Raw genomic sequence first — 21,110 nt, 5'->3', positions numbered from 1 at the left:
AACAGGACATAGTCTTATTAAAAGAAGAGGAAGAAGACTAAAAATCTCAGAAAACTAAAACAATAATAATCACTAAAGATCCAATCAGATGTCAAATAGAAATATATGGCATCAATATTGAACAAGTAATGTAAATCAAATAACTTGGCACTACACTGTCCAGCTACGGAGACCTGAACAAAGAAGTGAGAAATAGTACAAACAAGTACAAAAAGCAAATAGACTAACAGGCTGCCTTAATAACACTATATGGCAAAACCGACGTATTAACACTGAGATAAAGTCAAGAATTTATAAAGCCAGTGTAAGACCAATAATGAAATGTGCATCAAAAATATGCGATACACCTATGGTGGTACGGGGGTTGCAACCCCCGATGATGGAGTTGATTAAGTTGAAACACTAATTACCGGAATATATTTATTTAAGTCACTATGTATGACAGTATCTAGTTGGTGTAAGGGAACAACGTCTATACTCTAACCACGTCGGTTTCTGAATAATAATTAATCTCTTTCTTTACTTTCTACGTATCTATAAATAAATCGCAATTGTTTGTTATGATTGACCATACTTGAATGTGACCGTGAATTACTAATACGAGTATAATTGCTGACTTCGGTGTTTTCAAAATGCGTGGCCTAGCTTACAAAACCAATGTCACCGACTTACGAAATCCAAACAATGCCTGTAAATAATATTTGCTTAAGACTTTTAAAAATTAAATCGATATGGATTAACTCTTATTTTTTGGATGCTAATATCCCCACAACACAAAAAGTACTGTGTAGAAACGACAGAAATTAGAGTAGGTACTGAGAAGAATTACAGGAAATACGCTAAGAAATCGAAAAAAGAGTGAAGACAGAAGAAAATGTTACGTAGAGTACATTAACGAATTGGCATTAAATAGGAAAAAATAATGGGATAACCACATAAGCAGAATGGAGGAGACACGTGTGGTCAAAATAGCAAGAGGTAAATCACCAACTGGTAGAAGAAGTATCGGCCGACCGCGCAAAAGATGGACAGACAACCTTCCATAGAGGTACCAATCCACCAATTAACAAGCAGAATTGCATATAAAAAGGAAGAAAAGGAATATATCCCAACATATACCCTTCGTTGATGATATTGCCAGAATATATAGGACGAAGATTCGTTAACACTTTAACTGCCAGGTAAATTCAGAGTAAATTTTGTACCGGGTCTTCTGGGCCAAAATATTTTTTTCATGTTAATTACTCTATTTGTGTTTGTTTTTAGCAAAAATCATAAAATCAGATTTGTTTTTTGGGTATTTTCGTAAAAATTGCTGTATCCTCATTTGGTGCACGCGGCCTGCGATTGTGAAATTGTTCCTAATGTCTAGTTGCAGGCCATGAGTACCATAGATGGACACTTAAGGTCAAGTAGTCCGTTATCTTAGGGAAGGTCCTAAAAGAAAATCTGCATCCAATGTCGAGTACAATAACGCAAAAACATTTGTGAACATGTCAGATCAAAAGACAGCTTACTCAAACTGCTTACGAAAGTCTGTCAAATGGTACAGAAAAGTGCCATTTGAGATGATTACTGGTACTTCACTGGTGAATACTCTAATTATTTTCAATAACATCAACCAAAGCAAAATGTCAGTTACAAAATTCAAAGAAAATGTGTGAATGCAACTTCTTCAAAGTAGTAATCTACTTCTTCCTGTACAAGTTCAAGCCAAACATGAACTTACTCAAAATGCTTTGAACAAAAGAGGCAGATGCACGATTTGTTACAAAAAAAACTCTGAACTCCATGGTCGAAATTATGCTATAAAAAACAAAAAATGAATAACACGGGTATGCAATGGATGTGAAGACAGCCCTTTTATGTGCTTAGAGTGTTTCTTTGCCAACCATGTTTTCACAAAAAAATAACTAAATCATGTAGGTACAATAAAATTGACTCTCAGTACCTAATTTTCTGGTAAAAGGATACTACATTATTTACTTTTTATTATAATATGCTGTACTGTCATAAAAATAAAAAAAAGTTAATGTATAGTTAATTTTCATTTTATTATCCCTTATACCTTTAAAAATTAAAAAAATCCCAGGATATTTTTAAACGTTATAGTTCTACGCCAGACTCAATAATATTCCCATTTAAATACACGGTAAATGTATACCAACCACGGATACATGGCTGAAACGATGATAAAACCTGTGTCCAATATATTTACCGGGTGTCCCAATAAGAATGGCTCACGGTCATATCTCAGGAACCGTTTATACTACAGCTTTGGGAAAAAAAATTTTAACAAAAGTTGCCCCGAGAAAAGCCAGGAAATTATTTTCATAATTGTAAGTCCACCGCTAGAGGGCGTAATTGAATATCAAAAATTAAAAAATCGAAATTTTACAAAATTTGCCTAATGAAAGGGCACTGGAAATCCAATTATAGTATTCTTCATACAATTATGTGCATATTTTATTTACAAGTTTAAGTCTACCTGTGCAAATAAGAGGTGGGGGTGAGTGGGAACCTTGTTATGAAAAAATTGCTGTGAGTCCGGTTCTGCTTAATCGATTTTTACAAACTTGGTCTTGTTGAAAACAGCTGTTTTTAGTCAATGTAATAGTTATAATTTGGCAACAGCATATTACGTAATATGCCGGCTAGAAGGCGCTATTTTTTTTTTTTTAGAAATCTTGTTTTCTTTGGAAAATATTAAATACAAGTATGTATTTTTTTCCTGTATTACAAAATTAGACCAAATTAGCAACAGAATACCGAAAACCGCATGTCGATACCTTTTTTCTATCTCGAGATATGTTAAGAAACGTGTAAATTTTAAACATAACTGTTGCTGTGATACAAGTGTAAATATATAGAAGCACCTAGTGTGCTATGAAAAAAAAACAAAGGAACATTGTCCAGATGTCACCGTATATAATGAATCAAAACAACAGTAAGACAAATAACACTATAAAATATATATATATAAAAAAAGAGTGTGTGTACTTTGTACGCGAATAAGAAGTTATAATTCTATTATTATGATTTTAACGAAATAAATATATTTTAAACAGTTTAATTTTATTTTTATTTAAATATTACGCTAATTTTAATACTTAAAATAATACCAAAAAAATAGCGTTAATATGTAAATTTTTATGAATTGTTGCCTCCGCACATTTGCTTTTCTCTCTATGAATCGTAGAAAATGTAAAAACGTCAGATTTTCTACACAAATTTTTAATTTTTATTTCATTATATTTTAATATCAATTATCCTATTCCCAACTAAGATAAATACATAACTGTTATTGTCACCGGTAAACTAAGTTAAGGAAGTCAAAGTGGAAACAAGTAGTGTGCTATGAAAAAAATAGAACTATTAGAAGTATTAACTTCAAGAAGTGATCATGTTTCAAATTATGTGTCAAATCAGTAAAACATAAAAATTTGTGCATTGATGATTTGCTGCGGTTTGTTTCTATTAAATTTTATATAAAATTTGTACAGAGTGAAATTCACGATGATTCTTACAAACTAAGAAGCATTTGACATGATAGCCACATTCTTTGAATGCATAAGAAATGCAACTGTTGCGGCTAGAATATATGCAATGAAATATCCCCAAAGACGTCACCCCAGTAGTAGAATTTTTCATATTTTGTTTTGATTTATTATATACGGTGACATCTGGAAAATGTTTCTTTGTTTTTTTTTCCATAGGACACTGCTTGCTTCTTTATATTTCCACTTATGTGACAGCAACAGTTATGTTTAAAATTTACACGTCTCATAAGATATCTCGAGATAGAAAAAAAGTATAGACATGCGATTTTCGGTATTCTGTTGCTAATTTGGTCTAATTTTGTAATACAGGAAAAAAAATACATACTTGTATTTAATATTTTCCAAAGAAAACTAGATGTTTAAAAAGAAAATAAATAGCGCCTCCTAGCCGGCATATTACGTAATAGGCTGTTTTCAAATTATAACTTTTCCATTGACGAAAAAGAGCTGTTTTCAACAAGACCAAGTTTGCAAAAATCGATTAAGCAGAACCGGACTTACAGCGATTTTTCCATAACAAGGTTCCCACTCACCCCCGCCTCTTATTTGCACAGGTAGACTTAAACTTGTGAAACAAATATGCGCAGAATTTTATAAAGAATACGATAATCGGATTTCCAGTGCACTTTCATTAGGCAAATTTTGTAAAATTTCGATTTTTTAATTTTTGATATTCAATTACGCCCTCTAGCGGTGGACTTACAATTATGAAAATAATTTCCAGGCTTTTCTCGAGGCAACTTTTCTTATAAATTTTTTTTTCCCAAAGCTGTACTATAAACGGTTCCTGAGATATGGCCGAGCGCCATTCTTATTGGGACACCCGGTACACATGGCAGAGAACTAAAATTGCCTGTGTCCATATATGGTACATATGGCAGTTAAAGTGTTAAAAGCAACAGGAAAACGCCAGAATTATCTTATTTTGCGTCAAGATTGGCTTCACAAGTGGAATATTAAGTAAACAGTAAGAAATCTGTACAGATAACTTTTACAACTAGGCATCGGTCTTATAACTTATAAATTTTCAACAAATGAAGATTTATAAGGGGGAATATTTTAATTACTTTACCATTATTTTTAAGAGGCTGTTGGGATAATGAAGGCATTATATTTGTGAACGTTCTTTATGTTACGCAAAATCGACTCATTTCATCCAAATCGACAACTCATCTCAAAAATGGTTGTATAATTTAAGACTATTTTTTGTGATACCCTGTATTACAAATTCTTTTACTATAACTTTTATTTCGTTAGATTTTGCTTTTCATAAGAGCAAAAATTTATTTAGGAATTTAATTAGAAACCTTGTAAAGTGAAAAAGAAACAGTAATAAATACTATCTATACAGCAGAAGTCAGCAGGAAGCTGCTAAGAAAATACTTCGCATTTTTGTGGGAACACTGCTGATTTTTAGCCCAGTAAATGAACGGGAAATTCGGCGATACCGTGTAATTTTCAGGGGCAACTAATAAAAATAAAAATAGATAAAAATTTGGATTTAGGTTCTACTTACCCTCCACTTCAAAGTTGAAATTGTGCCGTTGGTTGCTTTTACTTAAGGGGTGACAGTCACCCCTTCTCGGGGGTGAAAAAGCATATGTTCAAGATAAGACCGGAAATACATAAATTGACTAACTTCAAGCAACTTTGGCTCTATAGAGTTTTTTACGTAAGTCAATACTTTTCGAGTTATTTGCCATTGAAAATGTTGATTTTTCGACAAAAAAACTACGTTTTCAGACGGTTTTTCGCAAATAACTCAAAAAGTAAATATTTTATCGAAAAAAATATTCTTAGCAAAAGTGTAGCTTATAAAAAACCCAAAAAATGGTGTATCAGTAAAGTCTATAAATCAAATAAAAACAAAGTTGTAGCTCATGAAAAATACGTTCTTATTCGTCTAATTCCAAATCGAATATTTCAAGGTAAAATGACCGAAAAATTAAGCACTTTTCGGGAAAAACCCATTTAAACTTTTTTAAAGTGTTCATAAAAAGCTTTGTTTTAATTGTTAACAAAAGTTTTAGCATTAAAAATAAGCGAATTACGCTCAAAATAAAGTTGGCCCTCTTTTTTTGTAAAAAATCATGAAAGTCTCGCCGTGTTTAGCTCCCCAAATAAAATTAATCGCTACCGCTTTACAAACAATTTACTTACCTATCTACTTTTTATATGATCTGTCAGTCTCACAGGTGTATAGTGTTTATTTTTGAAAGGGCTATAATATTGAGAAAGCTTGAACGGGTCACTAATCATGAGTGTATGCAAATTTTGAACAGCCATATATTAACCAATTTTTTTCTTACGGAGAAACAAAATAAACTAGCGTATTTACAATAGCAAAACCTACAATTTTTTACTCTTTAAGATTTTTCTTATCACTAATACTTTTTAAGTTATTTTGAAAAAATGAAATTTTTCAAAAATTTTTAGAATTTTTTTTTTACTATAAAACCAAATGTTTTCAAAAATAACCACTTCAAACCAATCAAACTTACAGATCATATAAACAATACACATACAGTTAAAATAGATGGTAAAGCCAAACGATAAGGGATTTAGGGTGCTAAATAGAGGGAGGTTTTCACGATTTTTTACCAAAAAAAAAGGTGCCAACTTTTTTTTTTCAGTGTAACTCGTTTATTTTTGATGCTGTAAACTTTTGTAAAAAACAAATAATAAGCTTTTTTTCGATATTTTAAAAATGTTAATAAGGTTTTCCCGAAAAACGCTTCTTTCTTCGGGAGAACATACATCATTTTTTCGTTTTTTTATAGGCTACACTTTTGTTAAAAATATTTTTTTCGATAAAATATTTACTTTTTCAGTTATTTGGGAAAAACGGTCTGAAAACGTAGTTTTTTGTCGAAAAATCAACATTTTAAATCGCGAATAACTCGAAAAGTATTGACTTACGTGAAAAATTTTATAGAACAAAAGGTGCTTAAAATAAGTCAATTTATCCATTTCCGGCCTCATTTTAAACACGCGTTTTTCACCCCCCGAGAAGGGGTAAATGTCACCCCCCAAGTGAAAGCAACCAACGGCACAAATTCAACTTTGAAGTGGAGGGTAAGTAGAACCTAAATCCAAATTTTCATGCAATTCGGAGTTGCCCCTGGAAATTACACTCCAAAACGGTCATTTATTGGGCTATTTGTAGAGTTAATTAGATTATCCTTTGCCCGAAAAGATTATCTGTACTTTTACAAGAAAGAAAGAGCCGGATGCTGGGGTTTTTTAAGTAGTTTATTTTTGCAAAATTTTCCTTTTTTTTTTCATGCGATTAGTTTAGTCCTAAGAAATAAGATTTTTCTTGTGACACTGACCCGGTCAGGCAAACGACAATTATTGTTTTGAGCACTAAGTAAGGACGTCTATTACAAAAACCTATCTTTACTCCAGTCGATTTTTTGGACTTAGTTATTTATTAAATGAAGTTCTAATAAAAACGGTTAATTTTCGCTTCTTTTGTCTATCAACAAAAAGTGAAGCATTTAAAACAAATTTGTGTTTCTATTAATGATTAATTGTATTATTCGCAGCAACTATTTGCATGCTCGAAGTAAATTGTGCGGAAATAAGTGTATTATTAGTGAGGACGTGTTCGTCGTATAAATCGGACGCAAGAATTTTCGACGCACACAACGCATACGCTCCATAGGTTGTCGGTTTTCGAGCAGAAGATCAAAAGATTTGAGCACCGCATCCTCACTGGTAAAAATTTGCGACGCAAATTTTTGCCACCAACCATTAGTTCAATACGTACGAAGAATTTACCAATGCGGACGCGGCATAACATTTTGAAATGTTTGTATTCTCATTTGTTTCATTTGTTTGATCATTAGAAAATTGAAAATAAGTCAGAGCTTTTTTAAAAATGAACTGAGAATTTTCGTATTACACAGGATCTTAAGTCTTGTGGTGTTTAAAATATGGTCAAAATTTCAAAGCGATCGGTCAAATATTTTAAAAATCCACAAGGAAGAATTTCCTGTGGCTGGCTCTATACCATTAATTACAAGTAAATTTAATGAACAATTTCTCTTAGTAAAGGGTATATTTATTTAAAAAATCCTTAAAAGGGACACAAATACCACAACAGAACGTTTGCGCTCTCTAAAAACAAGTTAAGCTTAACATGCTGAGCTACCCAAAAATACAAATGTTAAAATCCTTTTAAAGTTGACTAAATGTCTTACATAGTTAAATAAATTAGGGAATCCAAAGATGGATACAATCCCTATGTATAAGGCCATGGGGTAACATATGACTTCCACAAGGTAAGTAGGTCGATAGGTTATAATTAAAGTCCGTTTTATAATTATGACAGAAAGGTCAAAATAAGCACTTATATAAGCAAAAAATGTCGCAAAAATAAGCAAAGTTTTTATGAAATAAGCAAGGTTCAAGAAAAAAAACCCATATGGCCATTAGCATAAAACAATTAACAATAATATATTTTTCAAAATTTTCTTGTAAAAATCTATGTCTTCTATCTGTAGACATATTTATTATTTATACTTAGAACAAGTTGTTTTAACATCTGCAGATGTGATTGGTGCGGATTTTTTAGAAAAATGTACCGATACTATCTAAAAGTATTTTAAAACAATATAATAAATTTGGGCTGTCTGCACATAAATATTAGTTTATTACATAGATAGGTATGACGATGGGTTTTCCCGTTTGTCTCCTAAGCCTAAGAGATTAAAATTCTTATGGTTTATTGAATTATTATTGTTTTATAGCTCTGTATACTTATAGAAGTTTGCTCAAGACAGGAAGTAATACATGAAATTTAACTATAGTTTATAATAAGAAGTAAAATAAACAAAGATAAGCAACATATCTTTAAAATTAGCATTTTTACTAGAAATCCTAATTATAAGCAAAAAAAAAGCAAAATGCTTATAATCCGGACCTTAGTTATAATAGGGAACTTGCATAAATTTTTTAAATTCGAAAAAAATGTTATAAATCACAACAAAACATAATTTAAAACACGTATCAAAGATAAAAAAGTTTTTTTTGTCTTTCGTTAGGCCCCTAAAGACGATTAAAAATTCAAATTAAAACAGGTGGTCCAAAACGCGTCGTGACGTCACTGGGTTGTACATTTACATTTTTCCAATAAAGTAAACAGAATTTTATATTAGACGTTATAAACGTCAGTAGAAAATACATTTATGTGACGTTACAAGTGTTTTTGATCGTTTGAACTATTCATAGAAAATTTGTACTTTTACAAAATGGTTTTATTTTCAATAGTAAACCTTCGTTCCTTTCCTTCAAAAACAGTATAAAACTCCAATTTTAACAAACTGGTATATATTATTACAATGACATACGATAAATGTCATTAGAATATAAATATTTTTGACTTATTCCACGACGATGAGCTGGCCAAATACCCAAGTAGGTGGAGGCCAATAAACTAAAGAAGGAGAAGAAGAATATACCTAAATGTAAGGTTGTGTCTAGGTATACGCTAACGTGTACGCAAATAAAAAAGTTAGAGTGTCAGTGATTTCTTATTTTTTATTTGTTTAGTGTTTGTTTTTAAATTAACTATGGAGTGTGGACAATTATTTAGTTCTTTTAACGAGTTTAAGAACATTTTAAAACAGTACGAAAAGGATAAGAGACTATAAATTAATATATATTTTTTTAGTTATAAATGAAATAGTATTACCGTCCAAGATTAAAATAAAAGGAAGACCTAAAGCTTTCACAATAATCATTAACTTGTTCTGAAGCTATTATCCTTGTGGCATTTTTGTAATCAACTATTTTAAATGAGAACTAAGCCACAATTTAACTAAAAAATTGATTTTATTAACGTTTCGACGTCTAAACCGGATGTCGTTGTCAAAATACAAAATATTATTAAATTAAACAAAAATGTTGTTGCTTAGTAAAAAATTTTTTCTAATACTTTATTTAATCGGACTAATTTTTGTATTTTGACAATGACATCCGATTTGGACGTCGAAACGTTAATAAAATAATTTTTTTAGTTAAATTGTGGCTTATTTTGCATTTAGAATAGTTGATTATAATAATTCACTTATGTATAAAAATTATTTTAACAATATTTTGTACCTACATGTCATGTCAACTAAATACATATAATTATTTTGCTAACCTAAATATATACTTTATATATATATATATATATATATATATATATATATATATATATATATATATATATATATACATTGATTTATTACAATTAAGTTTAAAACATCTGAATAGTTCTGCTTCCCTTTCCTTAACAAATATTTTTCTATCAAACAAACACTAAACATATCAAAATAGCATGTACCAAAATGTATAGTCACTGCGCAAGCTAAATAATGACGTCACTGGCTTGATGAAGTTTAATTCGCGTCTACCTAACTTTTTTATTTGCGTACACGTTAGCGTGTACCTAGACACAGCGAAATATAACCATAATCAAAACTAATGCAAAACTATGTGACGTCACGGGCCGTTTGAACTATTTTATACCGCAGAAGACTTTAAATATGTATTTCTAAGTTATTACGAGTTTTTGAAGCGTGAAATTTTGGAAATTTCATTTTTAAACAAAACTGAACATTATTATCTAATAAAAAAAATGTGCAAGTTCCCTATTCAGTCTTCACATTAAGCGAGGTGAAAGGCTTTCATTTCTTTCAGATATTCCTTGAAACTTGAGTTGCCTTTTACCTCCACCTCCAAACTAATGAGTCCAAAACATCGACTGCAGAAATCATATAGGTTCTTGTTATCTAGGTCCATACTACTCAAAAGAACTATCGTTTGCTATAGGTTTCAGTAGTGTCATGAAAATACCTTATTTTCCTGAACTAATAATAAATTTAACAGCTATAAACAAGTTACAATAATCTCGAAGTAACAAGCCTCATTAAAATTCCCATTTATCTCTATTTTAGCTTAAAAAATCGTGGCACCTCCAGAAGGCAAAAAATCAGTGCTTTCGCAAAATTATAAAGTCTTGTGAATTCTGCTTATTACTTGAGGACTAATTTATTTGCCAGACATCCAGATTAGGGGAACCTTATTAAATTAATTACATTCAAAAAGGTAGAAGTTAAGTTGATAAGACAGGTACAGGTCGCCTTACTTTTTTATGAAATTACATTGAAGCTAGAGACGCATCTTTGACTGTTACTTTAAAAATTAGTTTTAGCTCTATCTTATGCGCTTTCTGTAAAATAGAGATCAGAAATTTCTTTCCATCTTAACATTTTGGTGTTGGAGAAGTAAGAACTGAATTTAAATATTTTTGATTACCTGTCTTATTATTTTTAAGAAAATTTTGTAATACTTCAACAAACGAACACTGATAAAGTAGGAAATGAAGTAGTTAGATAGTAGATAATGATAGTTGTTCATGAAAGAAATTAAGAGTATGGCAGATTAAATGAAGATTGACATACTGGGATTTTACACAGTACAATGACCTGAATCAGGAAAATGTGAGAGTGAAACTAAAGACTGTAAAACTCCAAGAAAATCGTGAATATCAGACGGCTTATCAAGACAACATATAATATGCGGAAACGAATTTAAAATAAACGAGAACTTAAGAAAAATCAAAGAAGGTAGTACGAAAACTGTAACTATTGACCGTCATTGTGGAAAAATTTAACATGCCTTTGTGTTAGTTTAAAAAGAAACCCTCAAACCACTTGGAGAAAAGAGAGAATCGTGGATGACAGTGGAAATTCTTGAACTTGTTGAAGAATGAAGAAAACATAAAGTAAAAGACCTGAACAAATTCAGAAGAAATATTAGAAAAAATTGAGAGGCAAAAAAGAGATGGCTCTCCAGTCAGACGCAGACGCAAAGAAATAGAAAATTTGTATAAAAAAGTATGATAGGTTCTAGAAATAAAGTAACAAGGATAGGTACTATTAAAACAAGGATGTGAAAGAAGGAGAGATTATGTCACCTGGCTAATTAAATTCAACAATTTAATAATGAAAGAGAAGAACCATCATTGGAAACTGCAGAAGATACTGGACCACAATATTACGAGAAGAAGTCATAAGTGCCATCAAAGCACAAAATATGGCAAAACTACTTCCTCCTTTTAATTCTATGCATTCTGTTTCTCCTGTTGACATTATAACTCTGGTCTTGTAGTAATTGAAACCAAAATGGCTAATCATATCAGAGAAATGGTAAATATGGCAACATTTGACAAAGAATTGGAAATTTTGGTGATTGTATACTGTAGTGTAAAAAATCTAAACTAGATAACGCAGAATCTGGTCTAAACCAGAAAATTAGGTAGATTTGACTGTATTCGTATTAAAATTGGTAGTTGTAATATGGTGACAACAAGACGGTATTTGTATTTTATAAAGTGGGCTCTACAGTAAACTTATTAAACAACCATTATTAAACACTTCTTGTGATAATACTATAACATCATTTACCTGGTAACCTTAAACATTCAGAAAAGTTAGCTTAAGAAGAGATTACTCTCGTGTGTGAGATAAATAACTCGTAGACAACCACTCGTCTCTCCTTTGATTCGCTTAAGTCCTCCCCAAAGGATAGTCGTACCGATTTCTCTCTCTTAAAACTAAATTACCTTTTTATCGGCGACTGCCATCGTTAATCTCTCGTTTTTCCACTTTGTTCCAGGCAATCCCCGTAACAAATGCTCCCTTCAACCTGGACATTCCCTCATGGACTGGATCCGCCTCGGGGCCTCCGGAAAGGACCTCACCGGTCTGGGAGCCAAAGCCGGTTATCTTTACTGCACAAAAAAATCGAGTTTCGTTAACTACGTTTACTCCAAAAATCAACAAAACCTGTCTTATACACATTCTTTATAATCAACCACCTAGAATTTTGGTTGACATCTTATGTGGAGAACAAGAGACATCCACAAAGTAAACTCCTGGTGGAGCGTTCTGCACAAGTAGGTAAACCAAAAAAAAATGCATAGCTTCACTGAGGATGCATGGATGCTGAAATAGCTATATGGAGATGGTGGTCCAACTCTGAATCAAATGAAAACAAAAACTGCCTTTATCTTTTTCATCTTTACTCACATTTGAGTACCTGAAATTGTCTTTCGGTCCTTTTCCTAGACGAAAAGAAGATAAATACGTGGCCTAAGTGTCCTTAATTTGCTTTCTTCTATATTCGTCGTCTCTTGTGCTTATATATTGTAAAAGCCGGAGATACGAGATGCAGCCAGAAAGCAGTTTCTTAACGAAAAGTCTTGGATTTAAATTATTGTAAATTATTTTTATTTCAATTATTTTAATTGTATAAAAGTAGTAACCTTTGCATCTGGGGATTTTCGTCTTCCTTGTATTACGAGAGATGTCGCTGTTTTGCGTCTCAACAGGTGGATTCATTGCATCGCGATGTTTTCCCTTAAATAGGCAGGATTTGTTGATTTTGTGATTGCATAGCTTCACTGAGGATGCATAGATGCTAAAATAGCTATATGGAGATGGTGGTCCAACTCTGAATGAAATGAAAACAAAAACTGCCTTTATCTTTTTCAAAAAAAAAAATTGTTTAGTTTTTAGTATCGATCTACAAGATAATTATACGGCGATTCTGATATAAAATGCTTATACAGTGAGATACAGTGAGTGGTACGGGTTATAGGAGATGACTTGGAAATTTTGCTGATTACCTGTATATTTTAATGTAAAAACTCTAAAAATCATAATATTAATCAGTAGATACAGCATGACAACAATATGTTATTTGTATTTTATAAAATAAAATCTTCTAACAATGTATTTTATAAAATAAAATCTTCTAACAATTCTAACGAATCTAAAAACTTCTAACACTAACCCCATAACCGTATTGATCGTTAAACCTTAAATATTTAGAATAGTTAGCTTAAGAAGACATTACTCTCTTGTGTGAGATAAATAACCCGTAGACAACCACTCGTCTCTCCTTTGATTCCCTTAAATCCTCCCCAAAGGATCGTCGTGCCGATTTCTCTCTCTTAAAACTAAATTACCTTTTTATCGGCGACTGCCATCGTTAATCTCTCGTTTTTCCACTTTGTTCCAGGCAATCCCCGTAACAAATGCTCCCTTCAACCTGGATATTCCCTCTTGGACTGGATCCGCCTCGGGGCCTCCGGAAAGGACCTCACCGGTCTGGGAGCCAAAGCCGGTTATCTTTACTGCACAAAAAAATCGAGTTTCGTTAACTACGTTTACTCCAAAAATCAACAAAAGCTGTCTTATACATATTCTTTATAATCAACCACCTAGAATTTTGGTTGACATCTTATGTGGAGAACAAGAGACATCCACAAAGTAAACTCCTGGTGGAGCGTTCTGCACAAGTAGGTAAACCAAAAAAAAATTCATAGCTTCACTGAGGATGCATGGATGCTGAAATAGCTATACGGAGATGGTGGTCCAACTCTGAATCAAATGAAAACAAAAACTGCCTTTATCTTTTTCATCTTTACTCACATTTGAGTACCTGAAACTGTCTTTCGGTCCTTTTCCTAGACGAAAAGAAGGTAAATATGTGGCCTAAGTGTCCTTAATTTGCTTTCTTCTATATTGGTCGTCTCTTGTGCTTATATATTGTAAAAGCCGGAGATACGAGATTCAGCCAGAAAGCAGTTTCTTAACGAAAAGTCTTGGATTTAAATTATTGTAAATTATTTTTATTTCAATTATTTTAATTGTATAAAAGTAGTAACCTTTGCATCTGGGGATTTTCGTCTTCCTTGTATTACGAGAGATGTCGCTGCTTTGCATCTCAACAGGTGGATTCATTGCATCGCGATGTTTTCCCTTAAATAGGCAGGGTTTGTTGATTTTGTTTTAGAATTGTGACTGCATAGCTTCACTGAGGATGCATAGATGCTAAAATAGCTATATGGAGATGGTGGTCCAACTCTGAATCAAATGAAAACAAAAACTGCCTTTATCTTTTTCAAAAAAAAAATTGTTTAGTTTTTAGTATCGATCTACAAGATAATTATACGGCGATTCTGATATAAAATGCTTATACAGTGAGATACAGTGAGTGGTACGGGTTATAGGAGATGACTTGGAAATTTTGCTGATTACCTGTATATTTTAATGTAAAAACTCTAAAAATCATAATATTAATCAGTAGATACAGCATGACAACAATATGTTATTTGTATTTTATAAAATAAAATCTTTCTAACGAATCTAAAAACTTCTAACACTAACCCCATAACCGTATTGATCGTTAAACCTTAAATATTTAGAATAGTTAGCTTAAGAAGACATTACTCTCTTGTGTGAGATAAATAACCCGTAGACAACCACTCGTCTCTCCTTTGATTCCCTTAAATCCTCCCCAAAGGATCGTCGTGCCGATTTCTCTCTCTTAAAACTAAATTACCTTTTTATCGGCGACTGCCATCGTTAATCTCTCGTTTTTCCACTTTGTTCCAGGCAATCCCCGTAACAAATGCTCCCTTCAACCTGGACATTCCCTCATGGACTGGATCCGCCTCGGGGCCTCCGGAAAGGACCTCACCGGTCTGGGAGCCAAAGCCGGTTATCTCTCGGTAAGTAGACTGACTTTCTGTATTAAAAGGGTTCACGGGCGTTGTGGCGTGCGTGTCTGGCTAACAGGCCTGTCAAAACTATTTAATTATCAAGGGTGGTGCCTCGGGCAGCTTGCGGAGATGATCATATCTTTGTTGAAGTTTTGGAGAAAAGCAAACTTCGATTAGTTAGGTTGTTCGTGTGTAATAACTAATGAAATGAAAATATCCATATTATACACTCTGGACCAAAATTAACAGCCGACCTTAAAAATTGATCATTTTTGATGTCTGCAATTTCCTAAACCTGTTGTCCCATTTAAGTGATTTTTTTAATAAGTTATAGCCTTATTCTTTAACAATATCGCTGTAATAATATTGTTGTTAAACAGGTAAACTTTCATTGTATACCGGGTGTACGAATCAAACTGTGTTTTTTGCTCAAATTTCGCATCACCCTGTGGAATATTCTAGCAATTGTAAAATACTGAAATTAAAACCCAACTAGAACTTCACGTTTTCTCAACATTCTGTTTTTTTATTCATTCGCTTATGTTGAATAATAAAAAAGTTAGGTACTTTAACAACTAGCCATGTTTTTCATCAAAACAGAGTGTTTTTAAATAAGTATGGCAAACTTTAAGGGGTAATTCTGCATGAAAAATAATGACAGTTTGCTTTACAAACAAACATCTGCAAATTCTTCGTTTCCGATATATAGGGTGTTGAAATTTTTTTTGCAAACTGACTATATATTTATTGCTTTAAAACCGGTTGAGATATAAAAGTAAAATTTGGCATGTTTTAAGAGGTAGTTATTCCACATTTTTTGATATACAATAAGGAATTTAATATTCACCATTGGTGCGCATACGGGTTTTATGAGCCGTCACATTTCCCGGATGCGCGCCAATGGTGAATATTAAATTCTTAATTGGATGTCAAACAATGTGCAATAACTACGTCTTAAAACCCACCAAATTTCCTTTGCATATATCTCAACGGGTTTCAAAGCAATAAATAAATCGTCAGTTTGTAAGAAAAATTTCAACACCCCCTATCTTGGAAACGAAGCATTTGCGGACTTACGTTTATAAAGTAAACTGTCATCATTTTTCATGCAGAAACGTTTGACTTAAAGTAAAGGATGAAAAACATGGCTAGTTGTTAAAGTACCTAACTTTTTTATTATCCAACATAAGCGAGTGAATCAAAAAACAGAATGTTGAGAAAACATGACGCTATAGTTAGGTTTTAATTTCAGTATTGTACAATTGCTAGAATATTAAACAGGGTGATGCGAAATTTGAGAAAAAAACACAGTTTGATTCGTACAACCGGTATACAATGAAAATTTAATTGTTTAGCAACAATATTATTACAGCGATATTGCTATAGAATAAGGCTATAACCTGTTAAAAAATCACTTAAATCGGACCACAGATTTAGGAAATTCGGGACATCAAAAATGATCATTTTTATTTTTAAGGTGGGCGGTTAATTTTGGCCAAAGTGTATTATATAAATGAACAAATAAAATATAATTCAAGTTTTAACATTATTCATCGAACCTAAACCCAAAAAATACTAAATTATATTAAATATAGTATGGTTTAAGAAACTCTAAGAGTTTACTAAGAGTAAAAGAATATATACAGTATGTCCCTGTAAGTTAGAACCATATGGAAAACTTTTTTATTATTAATTTTACGAAAAAAAGTTATTCTTCATAAAAATCTCTGCATGGTCTAAAACCTAAGATTCAACTATCAAATATCAAATTTTATGAATATTATACGAGGTACGTCGAAAGCTATGAATTTCGCTCAAGAGTGAACTAGCTTTATTTTTCAGAATATTGAAAATTGTTATCATGAAAAGTTGTTTGGAATTAAGAACTATATTCTAATATGTAATTACACTCTTGTAATTGAAAAAAATTAAAATTTTTCTTAAATATTGTGGATAATTTTACGAAAAAAAATTATTCTTTACAACCATCTTATATGTAAAATACAACCATCTTATATCAAATTTTATACGAGGTATGTCAAAAAGATGAATTTCGATCAAGAGTAAAGTAGCTTTATAGTTCAGAATATTTCAATTAGAAGGATGTAATTACATATTGGAACAAAGATTTTAATTCTAAACAACTTTTTATAACCATAATTTTCGATATTGTGAAAAATAAATGTTAATTTATTTACTCTTGAGCGAAATTCATATTTTTTGACATACCTCCTATAAAATTGATAAAATTTGATATAATAATATGCTTGTATTTTAGGTTTTAGACCATGCATAACATTTTATGAAGAATAACTTTTTTTCGTAAAGTGAATAATAAAAGAGTTATCATAATTGAAATAACTGAAAATCATGTTGGTTATCCATAATAGGGAACTTGCATAAATTTTTAATTATTAAAATGATATTAAAAAACATAAGGTAACATGATCTTAAAACGCTTGCATGCGAAAAAAACAAATATTTTTAACCCGTACGCTAATTACGACGCTTTGAAAATGCTATAAAATTCAAATATCTTAGGAGGCTCTTGAACGTCCTTCTATTGGTTCGACGTCACGGGCCACGGTCGGTCAACCGGGCTAGCTAGTCGGAAACAACGCGATTAGGGTAGGTATCACGGGTATATTACATTTTAATCGTCTTTAATCGAAAATTTCTAGGTATTATTTATGTTCATCTTATATATTGTAATAAGTAGTTCCCCAATCAGCTTAGTTTTAAACTTAAATTGATAAAGTTGAGTGCTACTTTGTAAAGACTTTAAAACGCATAATATGACGGACGAGGGTTTTTCAAAAGGTCAATCTGACTAACTTACCTACCGTTGATGTCTTCATCGTGACAACTTTTATAAAAAGTAGTGAAAGCTATTCTATTGGAGAAATGCGAAGTGTCAAGGCAAATAAGTAAAAGTTATTAATAAGCATGTTTAAACCGTTTATAACAATAGTTTGGCATCATTATATTATAGTATACGGTTTACCCCGTGGGTTTGATCTACCTACCTCTAATCGAAGGATTTCGTATATCCTGGAAAAGATTACGGTGTAATTTGTATTATAATAAAGATTATATTTTATTGTAATGTTTATTAGTACCTATTGGAGCCCTTCATTATTGTGTTCAAAGCCTTCTGAGAAAAGATTATGGTGATTAGCAGACATACCGATAGAACGTGTACATAGCCAACAAAATCCTTCTTAACAAAGTTAATAATACGCATAAATAAGAAGAATCATTATTGTAACTTTACAAGTTAATATCTTTATCATCTCAGCTTATACTTACACCGCATCCCTCGGTAGACCGCAAGCTATAGTAGAAACCCGACTGTAGACCGCATACTATAGTAGCAACAATACTTTTTAGTTACTCTTACTTTTATTACTAAAAGTTTTGTTTATTTTTAAGTCACTTGTTTCTTCTTTGTTCTTCAACACAAGAAACGACAAAAGTAATTTCATAAAAAGAACTTTTTGATACATGTCAACAGAGATAAAATGTTAATATGTTGCCTGTCACAGAAAAAATCATTTTTTCCACAGAGTAAAACAAGATATTTCAACTATATTATTTATCTATGGGCAAACTGCATTAAATACAATAGCCCACCCCGAACGGGCAAACAATGCGATTGGCCTGTGACGTCAGACCCCAGGTCTCGCTTTTGAAGTTGTTTAAAACGGAAGTTTTAGGCGCGGAACTTTGATTAGATGTTGTACGTACACTATTCATTGTTAAGACGTAATATTTTGAATATAACATTTTAAAACATAAATTAACAATTTTATGCAAAAAAATTTTTTAGTGCAAGTTCCCTATTTAAGGAAAAATTTCAATATTTTTGAAGTTATACTTCTTTAGACGCGATTGGGAGTGTATTTTCATTATTCTGCGCGCATGCGCACACAGACAGTATGGCATTTAGTTGCTAAATCCTTCAAGTTATGTATAAATATATAGATATATCAGTGCAAAAAAAAGTTTGAAAAGAATATATTAGTGTTTTTAGTAAATACATTTATTATAGTTTTTGTGTCTTTGGATTTGTCTTCCTCAGGAGTAATATAAGTATTATTAAAACATTTATATGTATGTATTATACTTCACTTCGTCTGTTTGTTACCGTGAATTGTCGTTATTTTCGAGACGATATAAACACAGACCTCGTATCATGATTGGTATAGCATTCTGCTAGATATCGAGAGGTCTTGAGTTCAAATCCGGGCCATTCTTATTATTTTTTTTTTATTTTTGGAAAGTGGTAAGCATTAAAATTAATTTAGTATTTAAATAAAATTAAAATAAACTGTTTAAAGTACGTTTATCTCGTTGAAATAATATAATAGAAGTATAACTTCTTACGTGCGTACAAAGTACACACACATTCTTTTTAATTTCAAACAACTTTTCATTATAACAATTTTGAATCTTTTCAAAAAGATTGCTAGTTTACTCTTTAGCTAAATTCATATTTTTCGACATACCTCGTATAATAATCATAAAATTTGATATTTGATGGTTGAATCTTAGGTCTTAGACCTTTTTATGAAGAATAACTTGTTTTCGTAAAATTAATAATAAAAAAGATTTCCATATGGTTCCAACTTACAGGCACATACTGTATATGTTCGGAAAGATTTCCGCGGTCAGGTGAATGAAAGTTATTAGGTTCTCAGGAAGAACCGCGTTAAGAATTTAAAACTCGTACCCATCTTGATCCATTATTAAGAGGGATATAGTTCCGTTCAAGTTCGGGGTCTCAATCTGCCTACTCCCCTCACTCGTGACGTACCAGTAGTGTCTTTTTCTCTAGGAGAACGGTCAAATGGCACTGAGGTCTCAATCTGCCTACTCCTCAGTGTCGAGTGACGACCTGTCTTCGCCTGTGTAGCTCCGTTTATACTCACAATACAGTTGAGTCCGCGAGTCTTTACCCGTGCTTCATTAATACCTGGTGAGATAAAACACATACTTTTTGTCTAGCATCATTCTCTTCCACGCATGAAACTAATGACAAACCAGCTGCACCTGTTATTAAGTAAAAACACATGTTATTTTTATGAACGATCTAGACTCAGTGCATTGAAAAGAGATAGGTACAAAGAAAGACGATTGGGAATGTTTTCACATATTTTAAGTACAATTTCTGACGTTTTGGTTTATTTACATTTGTGGCTGTCAGTTTGTTGAATTTTTTGCTGTTATTTTGTCAAATTTTTGCATTTTGTACTTTTTTATAGTATACAAACAGTTGTTTTCACAACTAATTTTATATTGGAGTTAGAAATTTTATGATGAGTTTATGTTATTTTACGATAAATTTTGACAACGTACAAATAACCTCATTGTTGACACATTTAAGGAATGCTTGTGTTTAATGTTCCGCCAAAGTGAATAAAATAACAATATGAAAATATGTTTTTATAAATTGTTTATTTATTTATTAATCAATGATAATAAAAGAATTTATTAAGCTACTTCAAATGTAGCTGTAATTATGCACCAAAATTTTAAAGCAAAACTTAAATTTGACATTATATTTATTTGATAACGTCAAATTTTATACTATAACTCGTGATCGGAATAATACCCACTTTCTGTCACTTACTGTTGCGTTTAGTAAATTTCCGACTTATTTCGTATGCTTTAAATGATGACGTACGGGTAAAGACTCGGGGACTCAACTGTATGCGCGGGAACTGTATGCGCGGGAGGGTTGAGCGGGATAGGTTGGCGCGGGGATCGCTGAAGCAGCGGTCGCCATGTTACTGGCAGTCTTGTAGCGTCATCGGGTGTGTTTAAGCTGTCAGGGCGGTTTTCAATTTCGATGGCTTCAGGGATAATTCTCGATTTTAAGGAGCGGACAGGAACGATGGTTTTTGCTTTCTCGAAATCTATTTTGTGACCTGTCTGAGTATGATGTTGGGCTGAGGCTGAGGTAGTGTCGGAATGTTTTACAGATA

The 21,110-nt window shown here is 31.9% G+C and overlaps 2 protein-coding genes across 3 annotated transcripts in view; both read left to right on the top strand.

Annotated features, from left to right (window-relative positions):
- The window catches only part of LOC126886036 ((11Z)-hexadec-11-enoyl-CoA conjugase-like), a 522,212-nt gene that overhangs the window by 350,624 nt on the left and 150,478 nt on the right, over nt 1-21,110 (top strand). The gene's annotated exons all lie outside the window — the stretch shown is intronic.
- LOC126886043 (cytochrome b5 reductase 4) overlaps nt 14,968-21,110 on the top strand; it is a gene marked incomplete at its 5' end in the record, with an annotated part of 44,004 nt that continues 37,861 nt past the window's right edge. Inside the window, one exon of the mRNA XM_050652885.1 lies at nt 14,968-15,132. Within this exon, the coding sequence (XP_050508842.1) occupies nt 14,968-15,132 (165 nt within the window). The remainder of the gene's footprint in view (nt 15,133-21,110) is intronic.

This window comes from Diabrotica virgifera, chromosome 1 (genome assembly GCF_917563875.1).
Source record: "Diabrotica virgifera virgifera chromosome 1, PGI_DIABVI_V3a".
Lineage (NCBI taxonomy): Eukaryota > Metazoa > Arthropoda > Insecta > Coleoptera > Chrysomelidae > Diabrotica > Diabrotica virgifera.
Note: the sequence above shows the minus strand (reverse complement) of the source record. Positions and strands in the feature narration are given on the sequence as shown.